Genomic DNA, 20,505 nt, shown 5'->3' with positions numbered 1-20,505 from the left:
CAACAAATGAAGTGCACGTTCCTTAATATAACATTTCAAGACCTCTGTAACTTGCACCACATTATTATTTCTGCCTTGCTAATCCAATAAACATTTGTTGTATACCTATTATACGTAGGTCATTACACCAGGGGTATTGCAAAGTAAGAATAAATGCGTCCCAGTTTTTGCTCATAAGGAGCTTATAATTCATAGCTAAGAGAAGGCAATTGAAAAAGTAACTATAATATGCCATTTGTAAGGCAACCACTTCATCCAGGAATGACATTTCCTTATGTGACTCTTTATTTTTTTAACATCTTTATTGGAGTATAATTGCTCCACAATGGTGTGTTAGTTTCTGCTTTATAACAAAGTGAATCAGCTATACATATACTTACATCCCCATATCCCCTCCCTCTTGCGTCTCCCTCCCATCCTCCCTATCCCACCCCTCTAGGTGGTCACAAATCACCGAGCTGATCTTGGAGATTAATCCTTTGTCAGTTGCTTCATTTGCAAATATTTTCTCCCATTCTGAGGGTTGTCTTTTGGTCTTGTTTATGGTTTCCTTTGCTGTGCAAAAGCTTTGAAGTTTCATTAGGTCCCATTTGTTTATTTTTGCTTTTATTTCCATTTCTCTAGGAGGTGGGTCAAAAAGGATCTTGCTGTGATTTATGTCATAGAGTGTTCTGCCTATGTTTTCCCCTTAGAGTTTGATAGTGTCTGGCCTTACATTTAGGTCTTTAATCCATTCTGAGTTTATTTTTGTGTATGGTGTTAGGGAGTGTTCTAATTTCATACTTTTACATGTACCTGTCCAGTTTACCCAGCACCACTTATTGAAGAGGCTGTCTTTTCTCCATTGTATATTCTTGCCTCCTTTATCAAAGATAAGGTGACCATATGTGTGTGGGCTTATCTCTGGGCTTTCTATCCTGTTCCATTGATCTATATTTCTGCTTTTGTGCCAGTACTGTACTGTCCTGATTACTGTAGATTTGTAGTATAGTCTGAAGTCAGGGAACCTGATTCCTCCAGCTCCGTTTTTCGTTCTCAAGATTGCTTTGGCTATTCAGGGTCTTTTCTGTTTCCATACAAATTGTGAAATTTTTTGTTCTAGTTCTGTGAAAAATGCCAGTGGTAGTTAGATAGGGATTGCATTGACTCTGTAGATTGCTTTGGGTAGTAGAGTCATTTTCACAATGTTGATTCTTCCAATCCAGGAACATGGTATATCTCTCCATCTATTTGTATCATCTTTAATTTCTTTCATCAGTGTCTTATAATTTTCTGCATACAGGTCTTTTGTCTCCTTAGGTAGGTTTATTCCTAGATATTTTATTCTTTTTGTTGCAATGGTAAATGGGAGTGTTTTCTTAATTTCACTTTCAGATTTTTCATCATTAGTGTTAGGAGTGCCAGAGATTTCTGTGCATTAATTTTGTATCCTGCTACTTTACCAAATTCATTGATTAGCTCTAGTAGTTTTCTGGTAACATGTTTAGGAGTCTCTATGTATAGTATCATGTCATCTGCAAACAGGGACAGGTTTACTTCTTTTCCAATTTGGATTCCTTTTATTTCTTTTTCTTCTCTGATTGCTGTGGCTAAAACTTCCAAACTGTGTTGAATAATAGTGGTGAGAGTGGGCAACCTTGCCTTGTTCCTGGTCGTAGTGGAAATGGTTTCAGTTTCTCACCATTGAGGATGATGTTGGCTGTGGGTTTGTCATATATGGCCTTTATTATGTTGAGGAAAGTTCCCTCTATGCCTACTTTCTGCAGGGTTTTTATCATAAATGGGTGTTGAATTGTGTTGAAAGCTTTCTCTGCATCTATTGAGATGATCATATGATTTTTCTCCTTCAATTTGTTAATATGGTGTATCACATTGATTGATTTGTGTATTTTGAAGAATCCTTGCATTCCTGGAATAAACCCCACTTGATCATGGTGTATGATCCTTTTAATGTGCTGTTGGATTCTGTTTGCTAGTATTTTGTTGAGGATTTTTGCATCTATGTTCATCAGTGACATTGGCCTGTAGTTTTCTTTCTTTGTGACATCTTTGTCTGGTTTTGGTATCAGGGTGATGGTGGCCTCATGGAATGAGTTTGGGAATGTTCCTCCCTCTGCTATATTTTGGAAGAGTTTGAGAAGGATAGGTGTTAGCTCTTCTCTACATGTTTGATAGAATTCGCCTGTGAAGCCATCTGGTCCTGGGCTTTTGTTTGTTGGAAGATTTTTAATCACAGTTTCAATTTCAGTGCTTGTGATTGGTCTGTTCATATTTTCTATTTCTTCCTCATTCAGTCTCGGCAGGTTGTGCATTTCTAAGAATTTGTCCATTTCTTCCAGGTTGTCCATTTTATTGGCATAGAGTTGCTTGCAGTAATCTCTCATGATCTTTTGTATTTCTGCAGTGTCAGTTGTTACTTCTCCTTTTCAATTTCTAACTCTATTGATTTGAGTCTTCTCCCTTTTTTTATTGATGAGCCTGGCTAATGGTTTATCAATTTTGTTTATCTTCTCAAAGAACCAGCTTTTAGTTGTATTGATCTTTGCTATCATTTCCTTCATTTCTTTTTCATTTATTTCGGATCTGATCTTTATGATTTCTTTCCTTCCGCTAACTTTGGGGTTTTTTGTTCTTCTTTCTCTAATTGCTTTAGGTGCAAGGTTAGGTTGTTTATTTGAGATGTTTCCTGTTTCTTAAGGTAGGATTGTATTGCTATAAACTTCCCTCTTAGAACTGCTTTTGCTGCATCCCATAGGTTTTGGGTCGTCGTGTCTCCATTGTCATTTGTTTCTAGGTATTTTTTGATTTCCTCTTTGATTTCTTCAGTGATCACTTCGTTATTAAGTAGTGTATTGTTTAACCTCCATGTGTTTGTATTTTTTTACAGATCTTTTCCTGTAATTGATATCTAGTCTCATAGCGTTGTGGTCGGAAAAGATACTTGATACGATTTCAAGTTTCTTAAATTTACCAAGGCTTGATTTGTGACCCAAGATATGATCTATCCTGGAGAATGTTCCATGAGCACTCGTGAAGAAAGTGTATTCTGTTGTTTTGGGATGGAATGTCCTATAAATATCAATTAAGTCCTTCTTGTTTAATGTATCATTTAAAGCTTGTGTTTCCTTATTTATTTTCATTTTGGATGATCTGTCCATTGGTGAAAGTGGGGTGTTAAAGTCCCCTACTATGATTGTGTTACTGTCTATTTCCCCTTTTATGGCTGTTGGTATTTGCCTTATGTATTGAGGTGCTCCTATGTTGGGTGCATAAATATTTACAATTGTTATATCTTCTTCTTGGATCGATCCCTTGATCATTATGTAGTGTCCTTCTTTGTCTATTGTAATAGTGTTTATTTTAAAGTCTATTTGTCTGATATGAGAACTGCTACTCCAGCTTTCTTTTGATTTCCATTTGCATGGAATATCTTTTTCCATCCCCTCACTTTCAGTCTGTATGTGTCCCTAGGTCTGAAGTGGGTCTCTTGTAGACAGAATATATACGGGTCTTGTTTTTGTATCCATTCAGCCAGTCTGTGTCTTTTGGTTGTAGCATTTAATCCATTTATATTTAAGGTAATTATCGATATGTATGTTCCTATTCCCATTTTCTTAATTGTTTTGGGTTTGTTATTGTAGGTCTTTTCTTTCTTTTGTGTTTCTTGCCTAGAGAAGTTCCTTTAGCATTTGTTGTAAAACTGGTTTGGTGGTGCTGAACTCTCTCAGCTTTTGCTTGTCTGTAAAGGTTTTAATTTCTCCATCAAATCTGAATGAGATCCTTGCTGGGTAGAGTAATCTTGGCTGTAGGTTTTTCTCCTTCATCACTTTAAATATATCCTGCCACTCCCTTCTGGCTTGCAGAGCTTCTGCTGAAAGATCAGCTGTTAACCTTATGGGGATTCCCCCTTATGTGACTCTTAAACTATTGACATTTTCATCGGACGATCCCAAACCTTCCCTCACAGGTGGAGCTGGTGTTCTATCTCCTAGTTTGTATAATGATCACATCATGCCTTATAGTAGAGTGACTGATTCTTATATATTTTTCTCTCCCTTATGTTTAAATTCCTTGAGTGTAGAGTTCATATCTTATTTATTTTTCTCTCAGTGACAAACCCTGAGATAATATGAGATAACACACTATGTGTACATCAGTTAGTAAACCATTGTTGCAAGAAGGAAGAAAAATAGGACCTTTACTTGATCAACCGTTTCCTTTCCAGAGTTCAAAGATTAAATCCTGCCGTTTTTCCCTACTTTTATTTCATCATGACAAAGCCCATACTATGTTGGTTAATGTTCATAATTATTTTAACTATTTTACAATTTTCCTCAACTTCCTACTCACCGTGATACAGACAACAGGATAACCAGACACAGGTCCAGCACCCTCTCTGGCTCTGGAAGTGTCATCATACATCAGTAAGGACACAATTTGAGGGACAGAAGGAAAAGTGACATCTGCCATGCTGCTCAATTCTTCTATGTACACAATGGCTTTGGTGGCCTAGAAGGAAAAGATAATTCTCCATGATTATTGAAATATTAGACTCCTGGTGCTTCTATTGTGCAGAACAGTACTCACAATTCTTGGCAAGTCCATGGCTTCATTATAGTAAAAATTGTCAAACCCAAAGGCTCTGCAGTGTGACAGGCTCTATGTGCTTTGTTCCTCATGACCCTGGCACCTGTGCCATATCTTATGCTGCAGGGGAGGGTACCTGAGTCCTGGGTTGGCCAGTGGCCCACAAAGTATTTGGGCTTGAATTTTTTTCTCCACATTGTGATGATAGTAGTTAAGTCTGTCTCGGGGTGGTAAAGTGGAAGATCCATGAAAAAGTCAATTAGTTAATAGTGGGAGGAAAGCTGAAAGAGACCAGGGAGAAGGCAGATCCTAGAGGTCATGTGACAGCATGGACCCTGCTGAAGCGGAAGTCAGGTGAAAAGTGAAGCTTCAGAGGAGCAGAGGACAGACGCACAGGCAGAGGGAGAAGCTGAGTCCCAGACAGAAGAGGAACCTGTGAACATCTACTGGGGGTAGAATGACAAGGAAACCCCGCTGATACATTTGCCTTTTGCTCCCGAATCATCTTCCAGTATCCAACGATACATCGCAGTTTCCAAGCCTATATTTACGTGTGTCTTCTTAAAAGGGGCTTTGATCACTTGAAGTGATTTGAGTGAATCTCTGTTCCTCTTACTCCAAAGAGTTTAATATGATGCTCCATAAAAACTAAAGACTCACTTCTTATGTGATCAAGACTTACAAAATATATTTGAAAAAGATTTTCCGCCCCTACTTCTTGAATTTTAAATATGACTTAAAAAAAAGCCCAAGGCACTGTAAATACCATCAAGTAGTAAAAATTATAAAATATTAAAAATACCTGTACTTAAGGGAAAAAAAAGTCTCCCCAAGTTGATCTCATGCTAACAGTGAAACAAATAGTGAAAGAAATAGAGTAAATGTAAGCACAGATACTGTAAACATTGGTCTATTCATTAAATCATTTAGCTTTAAAAATTAGGCTTAAAGGTCAAAATTCTATGGAAATTACATTTATCTTGAAGAATATCTGGTTGATGAAACAATATAAATTAAATAAACACAGGAAAGAAGTCTTAGGACAGTAACATTTGGGTCATTGAGGCTCTGGACATCAATTTAATAAAGTTACGATGAGCAGGTGGGAATTTTGAGGGTTAGCAAACTGTTTGGTGGGTTGAAATGTGTGTTTTAATGAGTTGTGGCACTAAATTAATAGCCTCATCTTTGTGCTGAGAATATGCTTTCTCTCTGGAGGTTAATCCCAGATTCAGTCGTTATTGACTAAAATAGGAAGGGTAACTGGGCTGATGTGGGACTCGGAGGCTCTAGTCCTTGAGTTTCTACAAACATGATTTTTCAAGAAAGAGACAGGAATTTTTTATTTTGGCTGCACCACGAGGCTTGCAGGATCTTAGTTCCCTGACCAGGGATCGAACGTATGCCCTTGGCAGTGAAAGCATGGAGTCCTGACCATTGGACCGCCAGGGAATTTAGGACTTTCTTGATTCTTGTTTTCGAATGGAAACAAAATTTATTTAGGAGGTGAAAAGAGATTATGTGCATTGTCTTTATACAAGGGTTGTATAAAGTTGATTACTTAACTGTACACTACGTGATGCTTACATGCATTTTTCATGATAAAATGCTGGCCACAAATTTATATCCATAAATTACTTACCTGTGTCTCTGCTATCATATTTTCATCGGGTTTTAGGTGGACAGTGAAGGCCTCTCTCATCTCTCTTACCCCATCGAATATTACTTCAATTTCAACAACATGCTGGATTTCTCCCTCCTTAAACTCAATTTCTACAAATGCAAAATCACAGGTTTAAATATTTTACATAGGAATATGCAAAGTTTTTCTTAAGCTTCTTTGACAGTGACCCACAATGAGAAATATATTTTATATTGTGGCCCAGTATACTTACATGTATATGTTTGTGTGCACATGTGTGGATAAAATGGAATTAAAAGTTTTAAAAACATCACCTATTCTTACGATATGCATTGCACTCTAATATTTTCTATTCTATTCCATTTTTTTCCAGAAGAAAATTCTAATCATAAGCTACTAAATTGATTTTTTGACCCACAGTTTGAAAAAATGCAGAGTTATGGAATAGACAATCAACAATTCTGATATCGGCACAATCAGACAAACTCACCTCTCATTTCCCAGAATTTCTAAACCAATAGGACATAAGTCAAATATACAATCACAGGCATTATTGAGTGTGAATAGTATTTTCATTATGCATATATCTAGAAAAGCTGGACATAAAATTGTTGAAAATTTTAATATCACATCAAATTATACTTTAAAAAGACTTCTTTTGGTGGTTAATGTTAATCTTGGAAATTCAGCAATTTTTTTTAAGAAAAATGTTAATGGTGTTTTTTCTCTCACCCCGTCGCTCCTCGCTAAAAATAATTGCTTCATTGTCATGAAAATTAAACCCAATAATGGTAATCCTTTTTTAACCATTCATTCTGAGATTCTTTAAATGTTAAAAAATTAATTGATTCTATTGAACTCAAGAATAAGCAGCTGACCAAACTTGTATAAACAATTTTGTTGGTTTTACAATGCCTTGTGAAAAACTGGTTCAGAGGAGAAAATAAAGAATGTAATGCATAATCATTCCAATCAGAGATGATAACAGATGCTGCTTTCTCATGTAATGGCGGTATTCAATCATTATAATTCTAAGTTAAGAAATCCTTTAAAATGTGGCAGAAGAAAATGTGTTTCCAACGTATTTTTCTTCTCCTATTTCCATCAATTATGAAAAGGATCTTTTTCTTTAAAATTGTGTTTGTAAGCCAGACTCATCTTTAAAATTAGTTCTGTTTCTGGGTACAGCAAATTTCCACACTGGCCTTAGCCAATTCTTTGATACCATTAGCCTTAGATTTCTCATACCCCAAGAGGGTGTACCATCCTCTTTCCAGAGGATGAAAATAGCTGATCACTTCTGGGTCACCAATTTGTTTGATTTGACCTGTGTGAAGGTGCAATGAAAATTTATTTTCTAACCCTTCAACATCTGGGGATTTCATAGAAAAATACAGATTTTTTAGATCTTTTGCACTTTTCTGCCTGGCAACAGTCATCTGGCTATGACAATGACAGTACAGGTCTTTCTCAGCATGGAATGGACTTTCTGGTTGAAGAACATTTCCATCACTCCATCTTTCCCTCACACTTTCCTTGCTTCCCTCATTTTCATTGCTTGTCTTGGCCTTGCAAACATTTGAGTTTTGTAACCCTCTGAATTATATAAACCTAGTTTCTGAGAAGTTGAAAACTTAAGTATTTATTTTAAATGCTTAAATTAATTGTTTTCTTACACTATACATGCTAGGTGATAGTTGTTTCCTCAGCCACTTTAGACTTTTTTTTTTTTTAAATAAATTTAGCTATTTATTTTTTGTCTGTGTTGGGTCTTCGTTGCTGCGGGCGGGCTTTCTCTAGTTGTGGCGAGCAGTGGCTTCTCTTGTTGCAGAGCATGGGCTCTAGGTGCACGGGCTCAGTCGTTGTCGCTCGCAGGCTCTAGAGCACAGGCTCAGTAGTTGTGGCACATGGCCTTAGTTGCTCGGCAGCACATGGGATCTTCCTGGACCAGGGTTCGAATCCATGTCCCCTGCATTGGCAGGTGGATTCTTAACTCCTGCACCACCAGGGAAGCCCCTAGACATTTTTAACACAAAAATATTTCAACGTTTATTCTATATTTAATTTTTTGTTTATTGTAAATGACTACCTCAATTTGGACCATAAAAGGAGAAATGAAAATATATTTCAGGAAAGATTATTAAATTTTTATTATAAATATTTATAAACACATGTTGACATTTATAGGATAAAAGAGACACAGGTTGATTTACTGTTATTTAAGTTTTCTCTGATTTCATTTGTCAATTTACTATATACATATAATTTTGTTTCTGTCTTAGCAAAAAGAATTGTTTTCTTTATAAGAAAAGCATCTTCTGTTAAAGGTCATGTCATCCACATTTAGAAGGTGTTTTCTTCATGTAAAACACGCTCATTTTAGAAATACTTATTTTAGATTATATAATGTAGCAGCTGATCAGTTTTTTCCTCTCTTTTTGGGTTTTATGCATATATTTCCAATATATTATCATTCTTTACATAGAAAATAGTATGAGGATAACTTTGAAGCTCTATAGTAGTTCATCAAACTTTTACCATACGTGCAAAGAAAATAAATGTTCCTTTGTAGAAGATGCTAGTTTTTCCAACTGTTTCATTAATTCTATTACTGATTCTGTCACTTCCTAAACTTTGTTCTCAAGTGAGCAGATCAAGATGAATGCCTGTAGTCTATGATCATCAAAAACTGTTGGCAGTCTCTATTTTGCCAGTAAACAACCCACAGAGAGAGAGAGAAGAACTGACTTGTTTCATACTCATAAACGTAAGGGGTGAAATGATCCGAAAGTTTGAAGAAGGAGAGGGATGGATGAAATGTATTCATTATGAGTTCCTAAGGCCCAGAGAATTCCTGGTCCCTGTGGTTGGTAATCCGTCCCCCTTTTACTGTCCTTCATTAACACTAAACTTTCTAGCTTGAAGTTTTGGATTGTTGTTGTTCTATGACTATCTTCTTGGCTATCTGCACATTTTCAATGCAATAGAATATTCAGGAAAATTATTATTTAATATCGGATTGCCATAATGCAGGTAAAACCCACTGAAAATTAAAGGACTGTAGACTCAAAACAGAAGATCATCTAGCACACTAACTCAAAATTTCCCTAATCCATGTACCCAGCAGTCAAAAAGGGAAACCCTGGAAATAAATTCCATTGACTTTGTTTTCCTGAAGGAGATTAATTGAAAGGAGTACATGTATTTGTATTTCAGTTGGATGGATATTTCTCTTCTTTGTTCTCAAGGGCACCAGCACTAACATAGTGTGAGCACAACCCATCTGGACACAGGCCCTGGGGGCCCCCATACCTTCCGACACAGGGTGGTAGTCCTCTCCAGATGTGGCTGAACCGTCCTTGGTGTGAACCCTCACAACGGAAACCTTTGAAGTGTCTCCTTGGCGAATCACTGGAATTTTTACAACCACCGACTGTCCTGGTTCTTTGGGTTCACTGACGCTAAATTTGGTTTCTCCAAATTTAATAATTGTCTCTAAAACAGTGGGAGACACGGGCAAATTACATTGTAAAGGGAATGCTTTTTTTCTCCATTTCTAACATTTTTTCTCTGTTTCCCATGTGGGAGGAGCTGAATTATATTATTCTCTTGCCTTCCCTCTGTCCCCTTGCTCAGTATCACTGGTGTGTCATGAGAAACTGAACATGCAGCTCCTTCCTTAGCAATTAGCCAGCCCCCAGAAATCACGTGCTGTGGGCTGTCTTTATGCGCCAAAAATTTTACAGGAGTGGGCCACTGACCGTGGGAAGGGAAGGAGGAAATTGTTGACCCAGGACAACCTGCACCCAAGGGTACGTGAGGAAGAGCAGGGAGGTATGTATGCTTGGGATTTAGCATTTAGGTATAAACCATATTCTTCAACATAACTTTCAGTTTAAATGGTTGGTTTCGTTCTCCACTTATCTTAGTCTTTTTCCTATTTCTCAATTACTTTAAAAGCCAAGTCAGAAAGAGGCGGTTATTTTCTGAGCCACCTAAAACTTTAATACAGATGGATTTCAGTTCCTAATTTACAGTTGAACACAAGAAACAGCTTCTTACTATCCGCATCATCTCTGATCCTTATCAGAGTTTCATTTTGTTCACCAACCACAGCTCCGAAAGGGGAGTTGCTTTGTGGAGTGCCAAGAACCAGACGGAGCTCCTCGACCTCTTCGTATAGTACGTCATCCATCAGCTCAAGGATACAAGGCTTTTCAGTCTCACCTGGAACAATAATAATGACAGCAGGACCATCACATCCCATAGGCCATAAGGGAAGCATCTGCAACCAGAAGGTAAGCCCCATGAGGGCAAGGATGTTGCTCTTTTCCCTGCTGTATCAACAGTGCAAAGAACAGTGTCTGGCATGTAATAAGACTCTGATTAATATTTGCTGAATGAATGATGAGGTTTGAACATATGCAATGACAGGCCCTATTTGTACAGGGAGTTCTTTAATGCCTGTCTTAAGTTCTGTCACTTATGTCTGAAAACAAGGGGAAAAGAGGAAATGCCAATTTTATTTACAAAGTTCTAACATTATGATCAGGAGGCAAATTTGGCAACTTTGTACTGGTAGGTCATTGTTCATTTGGCCACAGTACATGTATCTTGTACAATTATTGGATCAAAGTGATCAAATATTTTATGACATTGGATACATATTAAAAATGGGACATCTATTTCCTTTCATTTCTGTCATTTGAACATTAAGTCTTTCCCAGTACTGTGAAATCTACACATTTGATATGCCATGATCTGCTGAATAAAGTTTGAATAAACAATATAGCACATCACTAGAAACTAATCAATAAGTTGATACGGAAACCAAAAGAACATTCATTCACCCTGTTAAAATCTACCTCACTTTGTTATCATTTAGTGCACATTAAACCATGTCATAAGCTTGTTGAAATCAAGAACTTGTATTTCCTTGATAGACATTTCACACCCAAAACTTCGCTTCCACAAATTCCAAATAAAAAATTCAAGCCAAAACTTACCAGGGAGGAAGGTGACGGTGGAGATATCAGTGTTTGGGCGTTCTTCAAAGTCCATCATCACTTGGGCAGACCCCTGTCGCGTGTAGCATCTCACCGAAGACCTGTACTGGATATCTCCACTCCTGTGGATCATGGCAACTATCTGCCCATCATTTTCATTGCCAGTATATACTCGTTCTTTGAATTGCATCTTAGGCACTGCAAAAAAATACAAGAAAATAAACATATGGATCAAAGTGAACAGAAATGTAAGGAAAACGGCATTTCAGAAAACATGGTTTTGTGGGAAGAATAATTGAACAGAAATGAGAAGAACTGGATCCAACTCTCCACTCAGTCACTTGCCAGTGTTTTGGACTTGAGCAAATCACTTAACTCAGTATTTTGATTTCCTTGTCCTTGTAATTTTGCTCTGCCTATTTTGTGGAGTAGGAAGATGCAATGAAATGTGAAAAAGTAGATAAAACCAGAGATTTTAAGATGTCTGTATCTATATATGTTGCTTTATCACCAGTTTTTAGAATTTCTTGATATGAATAATATTAAATATTGTGCACATAATCAATGCATAGTTTACCTGGACCGTGTTGGAAAAGTTGACAATGGCTATAATATTATATATATTATATAATAGAAAGTGACACCTATACTCGGTCAATTAACTATAGGTCTCATTGACAATAGGTTAGACTCCTCCAAGCAATGTCAAGATCATCATGGTAGAAGATTATTCAGAATTTTCTTGTGATGAGGTGTCAGAGAGCCCTGCCATGTGTCCAGAAGCTTATTGCTTCAGAACAGTGTTTTTGGCACATCATTAGGGGAATTTCAGGAGTGTCTGGGAGTAAGGAGATAACAGAAAGTGTCTTGTGTTGAGAAATGGAAAAAGACCATTAATACTCAGGGGTTTGTGCAACCCCATGTGGTTCCACCCATCTGTGGGAGAGAGTTCTTGACACACAATCAAGATATTGATAACAATCTCAGTTTTTTAAATTTGCGAGGAAGACTGAAAGTTTTCTTCTGAGACCATTTAATTCTATCAAAATAATCAGGATGAGAAAGTAAGACTTGGTCAGCTAAGGTATTATTATGGGTTGAACTGTGTCTCCCAATTCACAGGTTGAAGTCCTAAAACCCAGTACCTCGGAATGTGACCTTATGTGGAGATAGGGTCTTTACAGAGCTAATCAAGTAAAAATGAGGTCATTAGGGTGGGCCCTAATTCAATATGACTGGTGTCCTTATATAAAAGGGAAATTTGGACACAGAGACACACATAGAAGCTGATGTAAAGACACATAGGGAAAAGATGGCCATCTACAAGACAAGAGAGAGGGCTGGAACAGATTCTTCTCTTGCATCCCTTAGAAGGAAGTAATTCTGCTGATACCTTGATCTTGGACTCCTAACCTCCAGAACTGTCAGACAAGAAATTTCTGAGTCTGTAGTACTTTGTTATGGTAGCCCTAGCAAACTAATACAGGTATATAAACCCTAGTTTATCATTTTACTTAACAGTTATATAAACTCTAGCTTATCATTTTACTTATCATCATAAATTAATAAACACTCACAATCTGAGACAGAATCATTTATGGCCACGGTGGCTTTGCTGAGATCACCAAGGGCAGCATTCATAGGCATTCGAAGCACAAGTTCAAATTTCTCGATTCCCTCCAGCACCGGTTGTCCAAGATCATCCAGAATGATAACACGAACAGTCTGCATGTTGACTCCAGGTGCAAAATCTAAATGACGACTGATTCCCACATAGTCTGTTCCAGCTATGACAGTAACAGAAGAATTTTTCAGTTGGGGACTAACTCAATTTAAACAAAATTATGAGAAGCAAACTGTGTAGATATATTTATAATCCTTTTTAAAATATATAGACTAGCATACCGTTACAGAAAACACATTTAATGGAATGCAAAAGATTAGTGTCTAACCTTTTGGTTATGGAGATGGTAGATCAAAGATCAGGTTCTGAACTTTGCCTTATCTGTGTCTAACAAGTTATTTTACCTTTAGTTATTTTAGCTTTCTGTCTTATAGTTTGTTTTTAATCTATTTTGGAATTCTCAAGTAGAACTAATAAAAATCAGGTCTAAAAATAACCAGCATATCAATCAAGTGTTTGATTATCATACATTGTATATGAAGTATAAATATTGAAATTTTGTTATCATTAGTTAAATATCCAAGTCTATTTTCAGAAGCTACTACAGAACTTTAGGTGTGTGACTGCCTGCTGGTTAAAACAACACATTTCAGATACAAGCTTTTGTCTGACATGCTTCACCCACACCTGCCCCAGAGACATATTTGGTTTTTGGCTTATTATTTTTCAGACTGTGGGGCACGTACTAGTGTTGACATCTCCATTTATGTTCTAAAGTAGTTAAAAAAACAAAACTTTCTCTTAATCTTTAGGCACTACATCCAAAAAGACGGGGAATAGGGGAGAGTGTTCAATATTATTTCTTCCTTGTTTTCATACCTTCTGCTCTTCTAACTCTCATTTTGTATCTGTTTACCTCTGAATATGCAACTATATTTGAGTATGTGTCTTTAATTCGTTTTTAAAAGTCTCTGTATCTGAATCTCACTGTGGTTCCTTCCGTGTTTTTCTTTTCCTCTTCTTCTTCACCTTTATTCTCATCTCTTTCTTTGATTTGAATTTTCTCTATAGAAATGACTAATTTGGCTAAACAAATGTTTATTGGACACCGGCTACATGCAAAACACTATGCTGGTTCTACAACATTTAAAAAGTGAAAACTTAAGGGTGACTTATAAAATGGGATGAATGATATATGTGATGAATGTGTGATGTGTGTATGACGTACGTGTGTGGGCATGTGTAAGAGATAGTTTGTACTGTTGGTCATTTAGATGGGACAAAAAAAGGAAATTTCTTAACTTATGCTTGTCCTAGCTTTATGATAAACTTTTAGCAGATGTAGATTCCAGAATAAAAGGCAAGCATGTGTCGGCTAGGACAGATTGTATAATGAAGTGTAGGCAAAGTCTCTGGGTCCCAAGTATTTATGGGGACATTTGTTTAAAATGAGGAAGGAGCCAAGCTGGAGATGCATACCTGCATGATACTTAAATGCCACTAGATTTCTCTGAGGGTGGCCTTCACGATTATTCTAGTTGTGCATATGATGTCATAATATTCAACGATGGTAGATTTCCCAAGTATAGAGAACCAATTCATGCAAATAAAGGCATTCAAATGTAGAGTCTTTGACTTATATGTTTATAACTCAGCTTTTGATTTGTGGCCCTTTAGATGTATTTTCTCACAATAGTAAATAGAGCCTAGATTTACTGACTATACAGTAATAATTTCAGAAAAAATTACATTCAACCAGACTGCTTAAACAGAAGTGAAGTATTTGGGCTTTAAGGTATTTCATCAGGGTAAGTTGAAAATTGTAGAATACTCAAGAGAGTTGCTGTAGGAAACTGCTCACCATCGGCAGAGGGAGGGTCTGTTTTCTGAGATCTCACGGTGACGCTAGAAGTCTGGGACAGGTCAGTGCCAGTTCTCCACACCCGCACGTCCACAGAGCCTATGCTCTCGTCCACAGGGTACTCGACGTCACCAAAGTAGAGGATGGGTTCTGTTAAGAAGGAAACAGAAACCATTTCTGTTACGTTTACTTTTCCACATCAAACTGTACGATGAAATTCCAAAGATCAGTTCGCTTCATCTTATCGACTTCCTTATACCATCATTTTTTTTCCTTTTAGCAAGATAACATCTCTTTAATCTCTAGACTTACACAGTTTTCAGATCAAAATGTCTCTGTTGAAAAACAAAAATACATATGGTAAAGTGTCTAATGGAACTTTTTTTTATTGCTTATTTTTGTTGTTGTTGTTGTTGTTTTGCTGTGTTTTGTTTTGGTGGCGCTGCATGGCTTGTGGTATCTTAGTTCCCCGAAAAGGGACTGAACCCATGCCACGGCAGCGGAAGCACCGAGTGGACCACCAGGGAATTCCCTCTAATGGAGCATCCTTATCTTGAGGCATATGAGTTACTCTTTCCCCTGTATGTGGGGTTATAAATGGCTTCTAAATGTACTTCCTAAAAGTTTAGCTGGTAAAATAGCAGCAAAATGAAACAAAACACATAAAGCTGAAATTTTATGAATTTGGCCCGACGGCTCATTTTACTGTCTCCTACCGGGTCATCACTCTGGAGACTCTTTGCATAATGGCATCTTCTAGTCCATCAGTCCACTGTCTTTGGGTCTCTTATAACCCCTAGAGAGTTAGTCCCTACTGGCATAGCTAGAATATATATGATTATGAGTCCTGAAGACTTTAGGACATGATAGTAGGTTACCTATAGGGTTTTGGGGGTACTCTATACTAACTGAGGTTCCACTAGAGAAATAATCTCATACCAAGGGGCTTACATTTGTGTGTTTTTTTTTTTTTGCGGTACGCGGGCCTCTCACTGCTGGGGCCCCTCCCGTTGTGGAGCACAGGCTCCGGACGCGCAGGCTCAGCGGCCACGGCTCACGGGCCCAGCCGCTCCGTGGCATGTGGGATCTTCCCGGACCGGGGCATGAACCCGTGTCCCCTGCATCGACAGGCGGACTCTCAACCACTGCGCCACCAGGGAAGCCCTTACATTTGTTTTAAACGTATATGAAAATCATGTAACTTAGGCCATTAAACCAGGACACATACTTTGGAGGCTTTGTATTTTTCTCCAGTATTGACGATGAATTGATCTAACCATCATTCCGTGTCTGATTCCACCCGTGACCAGCAGTTTACCCTGTGAGACAGCTGCCAGAGTCTGAGGGATAGCAGTTAGCTGACTAATGAAGAAAGCTGGGAGATGATTTTTGAGCTTTTAAAAAATTCCTCGAAACTTATTCTGAAATATTTATAGGCTTGTGGGAAATGGCAGAAATAGTAAATGGAGTATATACTTTACCTATTGTGAGCTTATCAACAAAGATAAATTAATTGAGTATATTCATGTGATAAGACAAATAGTCCTTTGACTTGAGACACTTTAGTCATCTGTGTGTGGTTTTATAAGACTCCAAAGATCTAAGTCTAAAAGGTCATGCAACTCACATCGATGTTCCCTAAAACACCAGGTCATTCAAGAGATGACTATCACATTTCAGAGCATTTAACTGAATTACCAAACACAAAAATGAAGCAAAACCCTACAATTATGGCTCACAACCACAGGAAACCCATTTTGTGCACTGCTCAAGTTGAGTAAGGATTCTTTATTTTCCTTCCCCCAAATAAACTATCTTTATTGAAACTGGAAAATTGTGTTTTCTTTGTTCCTTCACATGCGAGCGTGATAAGAAGCACAGAGCTACCTGAACTCTTGAATAATACAAGACCAACCTTGGAGATTTTGCCTGCATATTTTGGTTGGTTCACGGGGTGATACATCTGCCTACAGCATACTTTCACCTCCTTCTCATCCCTTCAGCCTGGACGGTGCTAGGGCCTGTGAGTGGATGTATACAGATGAAGGTATTATCTTATTAACCTCAGCCAAGGTGGACCTCAAATACAAACCAATGAATTCCTTACATTTCTCACGCTGAGTAGGGGGCAGAGGTGAAGACAAAACCCTGAAAATGCTTATTTTGACCAGGCGGCCACACCAAGCACATCTGTGTGTCTTTTAAAAGGCTTTTGTAATGATTGCAGAGGCCTGATCATCTGCATCCAGTGAGTGATCTAAGCCTCTTCACATTCCTGGCAAAACACATCACTGTACAGATTAGATTTGAGTTATGGAAGATATCTGTGAAATACAGTAGGGAGACCCCCTATTTAATAAGGACACCTCCCATATTCCTGTCTCTCTACTCCTCCCAGATACATACTAGAGGTGGAATAGACTAAAATCATGTGAGTGAATACGACCATTAATCACCAAATGGGCTACACAGAGACCAAATCTGGTTCTGCATGTGTGTGTTCAGACTGACTCCATCAACTGTAGATCAAGTGTTTTGATGTTATAGCTTAATGTGCAGTTCATATAAGAAAAAAAAGAGTTCTGTGTATTCAATAGTACTCTGAAAATTTTTATCCAAGTTGTCATTAAGAGTGAAGAGAAAAAAAATAAAAAAATAATAAAAATAAAAAAAAATAAAAAATAAAATTAAAAAAAGATAAAAAAATAATTTAAAAAAAAATTAAAAAAAGAGTGAAGATAATAGTTACCACGTGTAGAACATTTATTATGTGTCTGACATATGTGCTTTATGCATGTGTGTGTGAGAGAGAGAGAACGAGAGAGGGAGGGAGAGAGAGACAGAGGCGGGAGGTCACAGCAATGTAACAATGCAATAAATAATAAGATTTATGTGAATTATGCAAACAATATATCATATCGCCATTGTAGAGTGTGTGGTTACCTCCAGCAGAAAGAAAGAGGGGGAATGCAAAAAGGGTTTTAATCCTAAACCTCTCAATTTTACCACTGCAGCTAATAGAACGCATTAGGAAAGATATTTCTCTCCTTAAGATTGATTTTTTGCCTATCTGTAGATTTAAGTTATTTATGTACTTTCTCTCCCTGTCTATGCTCTATTCATGATCACTGGAAAATTAGTCTATTAATCACTTGCAGTCACTGCAATTAAAGTATAAAGTGACTCTGATGAAATTAAAACACATTTTAATAGTTTTTATTCATTCTCGTTAACTGCCTAGTTTCTTACATCATGAATAAAAAGAAATGGTGTGGCATTAGCACCTCTGTATCTTTTCAGTGTGGTTGAATGAGAACTGAAAAGAATAATCATTATTGTTATTTCAATTTCTCAATACCTTGTCATACGTCTCTAAAACTTAAATATTATTTATAATTGTTACCATTTGTACAGAATTTTATGCAATGTGAATGATTTAAAAATCCTTCAAGCAGTGAGTCGAGTTATAGATAATTGCTCAAGATAATTGGCAAGAGTTTCCTTGACGATTGTAATGTGTAGGTAATAAACTAGTGAAAGGAAGAGAAAGATAAATGGATGAAACTGTCAACAGTTAAAGGATACCTATGCGAGATTCAGAAGAATTGCTTGTTCTTGCAAATTATTATCATTTATGAATAAGATTTTAACTCACCTCTCTTTGGTAAGATGCTTATTTGTTTGTTTTTATCTAGGAGCTTGGTTTCTCTTAAAAGTTAAGTAAACGGTAGACCTTTGTCTATTAGTTTTGTAAATATCCATATTACAACTTCAAGTAGATCAGAAAGAAAAAAACTATTTAATTGTGTAATCAGATCTTAAATACACACCGTGCCTTGTAAGTTCACAATCTTAATAGAGAAAACAGTCAGTGGCTGGTATTACTACCTGGAATGAGACAATATCAAATAAAGTCATGTAGCCCACACCCACAAGATACCATACAACAGTCATTCGTCACCACTCCACCAACCACAGGTGACACGGCAGAATGCACGTTTATTCCCCCAGCAGAGAAAAGAAAAGTGATATACAAATAGTGTGAGGGAAGCACAAGGGAGGTTTTTAAATTGGCCACGTGAAATAGTGTGAATTTCTTAAGGGAAGCCAAACTCTCTCTCTGTATCCTTTGTGGTGTTAATACTTTTAAAGAAAGGGCACAGATCAAGGCATTGCCTACCGAAGAGTCTGTTTTAGTTCATTAAACATTAATATGCTTTTCAAGGTTGGGAATACTTTCAATACAAACAACACAGATAGGATCATGTCTATTTCTTGCACACATAGTTGATGAGGAGGCTTGGCAAGCCGTAGGACACACACACCTGCAATGAAGACAAAGGGAAAATCATTTAAGTTTTTCCCCACAGGGAAAAAGTGAACTTTTTTCCTTTGCTGAGTCTGTGGTGTCTAGATTGATGTTTACCATTACTGTGTGTCTCATGAGATGAAAGGAAGAGGTGCCCGTAGTAATTGCTATCTGGAGCCAAATCTTATTTACTCACGTGTACCTGGAACATTGGTCAAGTAGGCTTTGTAGCTCTAAGATGTTTGCTTAGCATTGAATTAAAAAAAAAAAAAAAACCTTCTACGCCCGCCATCTTTTGGTTCAGTGCTGAAAATCATACAAAGGAACCTCCCTAAATGATTTCCAATTCAGATCTCTCTTCTGAGTTTTGGACCTTGATAACTGGCTGCCTACACAACCCCATGCCGTGGGCACCTCAAGGTAAACTCTCAAACAGAGGCAGAGTCACCACCACTGCCCACCCCCTGGTTTCTCTCTATGTCACTGCCACTACCTTAGATGCAGCCAGCATCACCAGCCATTGAACTCTCCCAACAGCAACTTAGCTAGGCTCTTAACCAGAGGCCATCCTCCAAAGCAAATCTCATCATGGCAATCCCTTTGCTGAAAGCCTTTCAATGTTTCAGCACTCTTAGGGTTGCTAACAGACTTTTAAACATTGGTTAAAAACACTGGTTTGTAAAACACTAAACATTTGGTCTCAGTTTGCCTTTTAAATCTCATTTTGGCCGCCTTTCTACCCCCAAATCCAATGTCTTGAATGTCTTAAATGTGGCACTCCCTGTCTCTGCTATACCACTGCCATTGCTTTGAACACTCTTCCCTCCTCCGCACAGGATAACTCCGGCTCCTTTCAGATTTCTTTTTATTTTTTGGACGCACCACACAGCTTGTGGGATCTTAGTTCCCTGACCAGGGATCGAACCCAGACTCCCTGCAATGGAAGCGCGGAGTCCTAAACCACTGGACGCCAGGCAATTCGGGTTTCAGTAGAAGTCACTTGTGCTGGGGAGCACCCTGTCTTCCCTCGTCAACCCCGCGCCCCTCCCCAGTCACCTCAGGCTTGTATCCCTCACTGTCTCTGAGCTCTCTAAGGGGAGGAATTAAGCCTCCTTTACTCACTGAATCTGGAGCAGGTCCACAGGGGCAAGGAAGCCCACCACAATGAACTCCAAGAGAAGCGTTTTTTTTTTACTTTCACTTTTTAAATACTTTGCCTCCAGGCATTTCCAAGTTGGGTGTGCATTAGAATCAGCCAAGGAGATTTAAAGATACAGATGCTTGTTCTCACCTCCAATTTATCGAATCATAATTTCCAATGGGTTCCCCCAGGCACCAGTGTTTTCTCTTTTTCCTTCCTTCCTTCTTTCTTTCTTTCTTTCTTTCTTTCTTTCTTTCTTTCTTTCTTTCTTTCTTTCTTTCTTTCTTTCTTTCTTTCCTTTCTTCCTTCCTTCCTTCCTTTCTTTCTTTTTTTAA

The 20,505-nt window shown here is 37.7% G+C and overlaps 1 protein-coding gene across 1 annotated transcript in view; it reads right to left on the bottom strand.

The window, feature by feature from the left end:
* The window catches only part of FREM2 (FRAS1 related extracellular matrix 2), a gene marked incomplete at its 5' end in the record, with an annotated part of 148,847 nt that overhangs the window by 25,387 nt on the left and 102,955 nt on the right, over nt 1-20,505 (bottom strand). The window contains 7 exons of the mRNA XM_081215111.1: nt 4,351-4,509; nt 6,230-6,360; nt 9,542-9,724; nt 10,292-10,456; nt 11,236-11,433; nt 12,813-13,022; nt 14,721-14,870. Of these exons, the coding sequence (XP_081071237.1) occupies nt 4,351-4,509; nt 6,230-6,360; nt 9,542-9,724; nt 10,292-10,456; nt 11,236-11,433; nt 12,813-13,022; nt 14,721-14,870 (1,196 nt within the window). The remainder of the gene's footprint in view (nt 1-4,350; nt 4,510-6,229; nt 6,361-9,541; nt 9,725-10,291; nt 10,457-11,235; nt 11,434-12,812; nt 13,023-14,720; nt 14,871-20,505) is intronic.

Source organism: Mesoplodon bidens (assembly GCF_964165515.1).
Source record: "Mesoplodon bidens genome assembly, chromosome: 17".
Classification (NCBI taxonomy): domain Eukaryota; kingdom Metazoa; phylum Chordata; class Mammalia; order Artiodactyla; family Ziphiidae; genus Mesoplodon; species Mesoplodon bidens.
The sequence above is the reverse complement of the archived record's forward strand: the minus strand, read 5'-3'. Positions and strand labels throughout refer to the sequence as shown.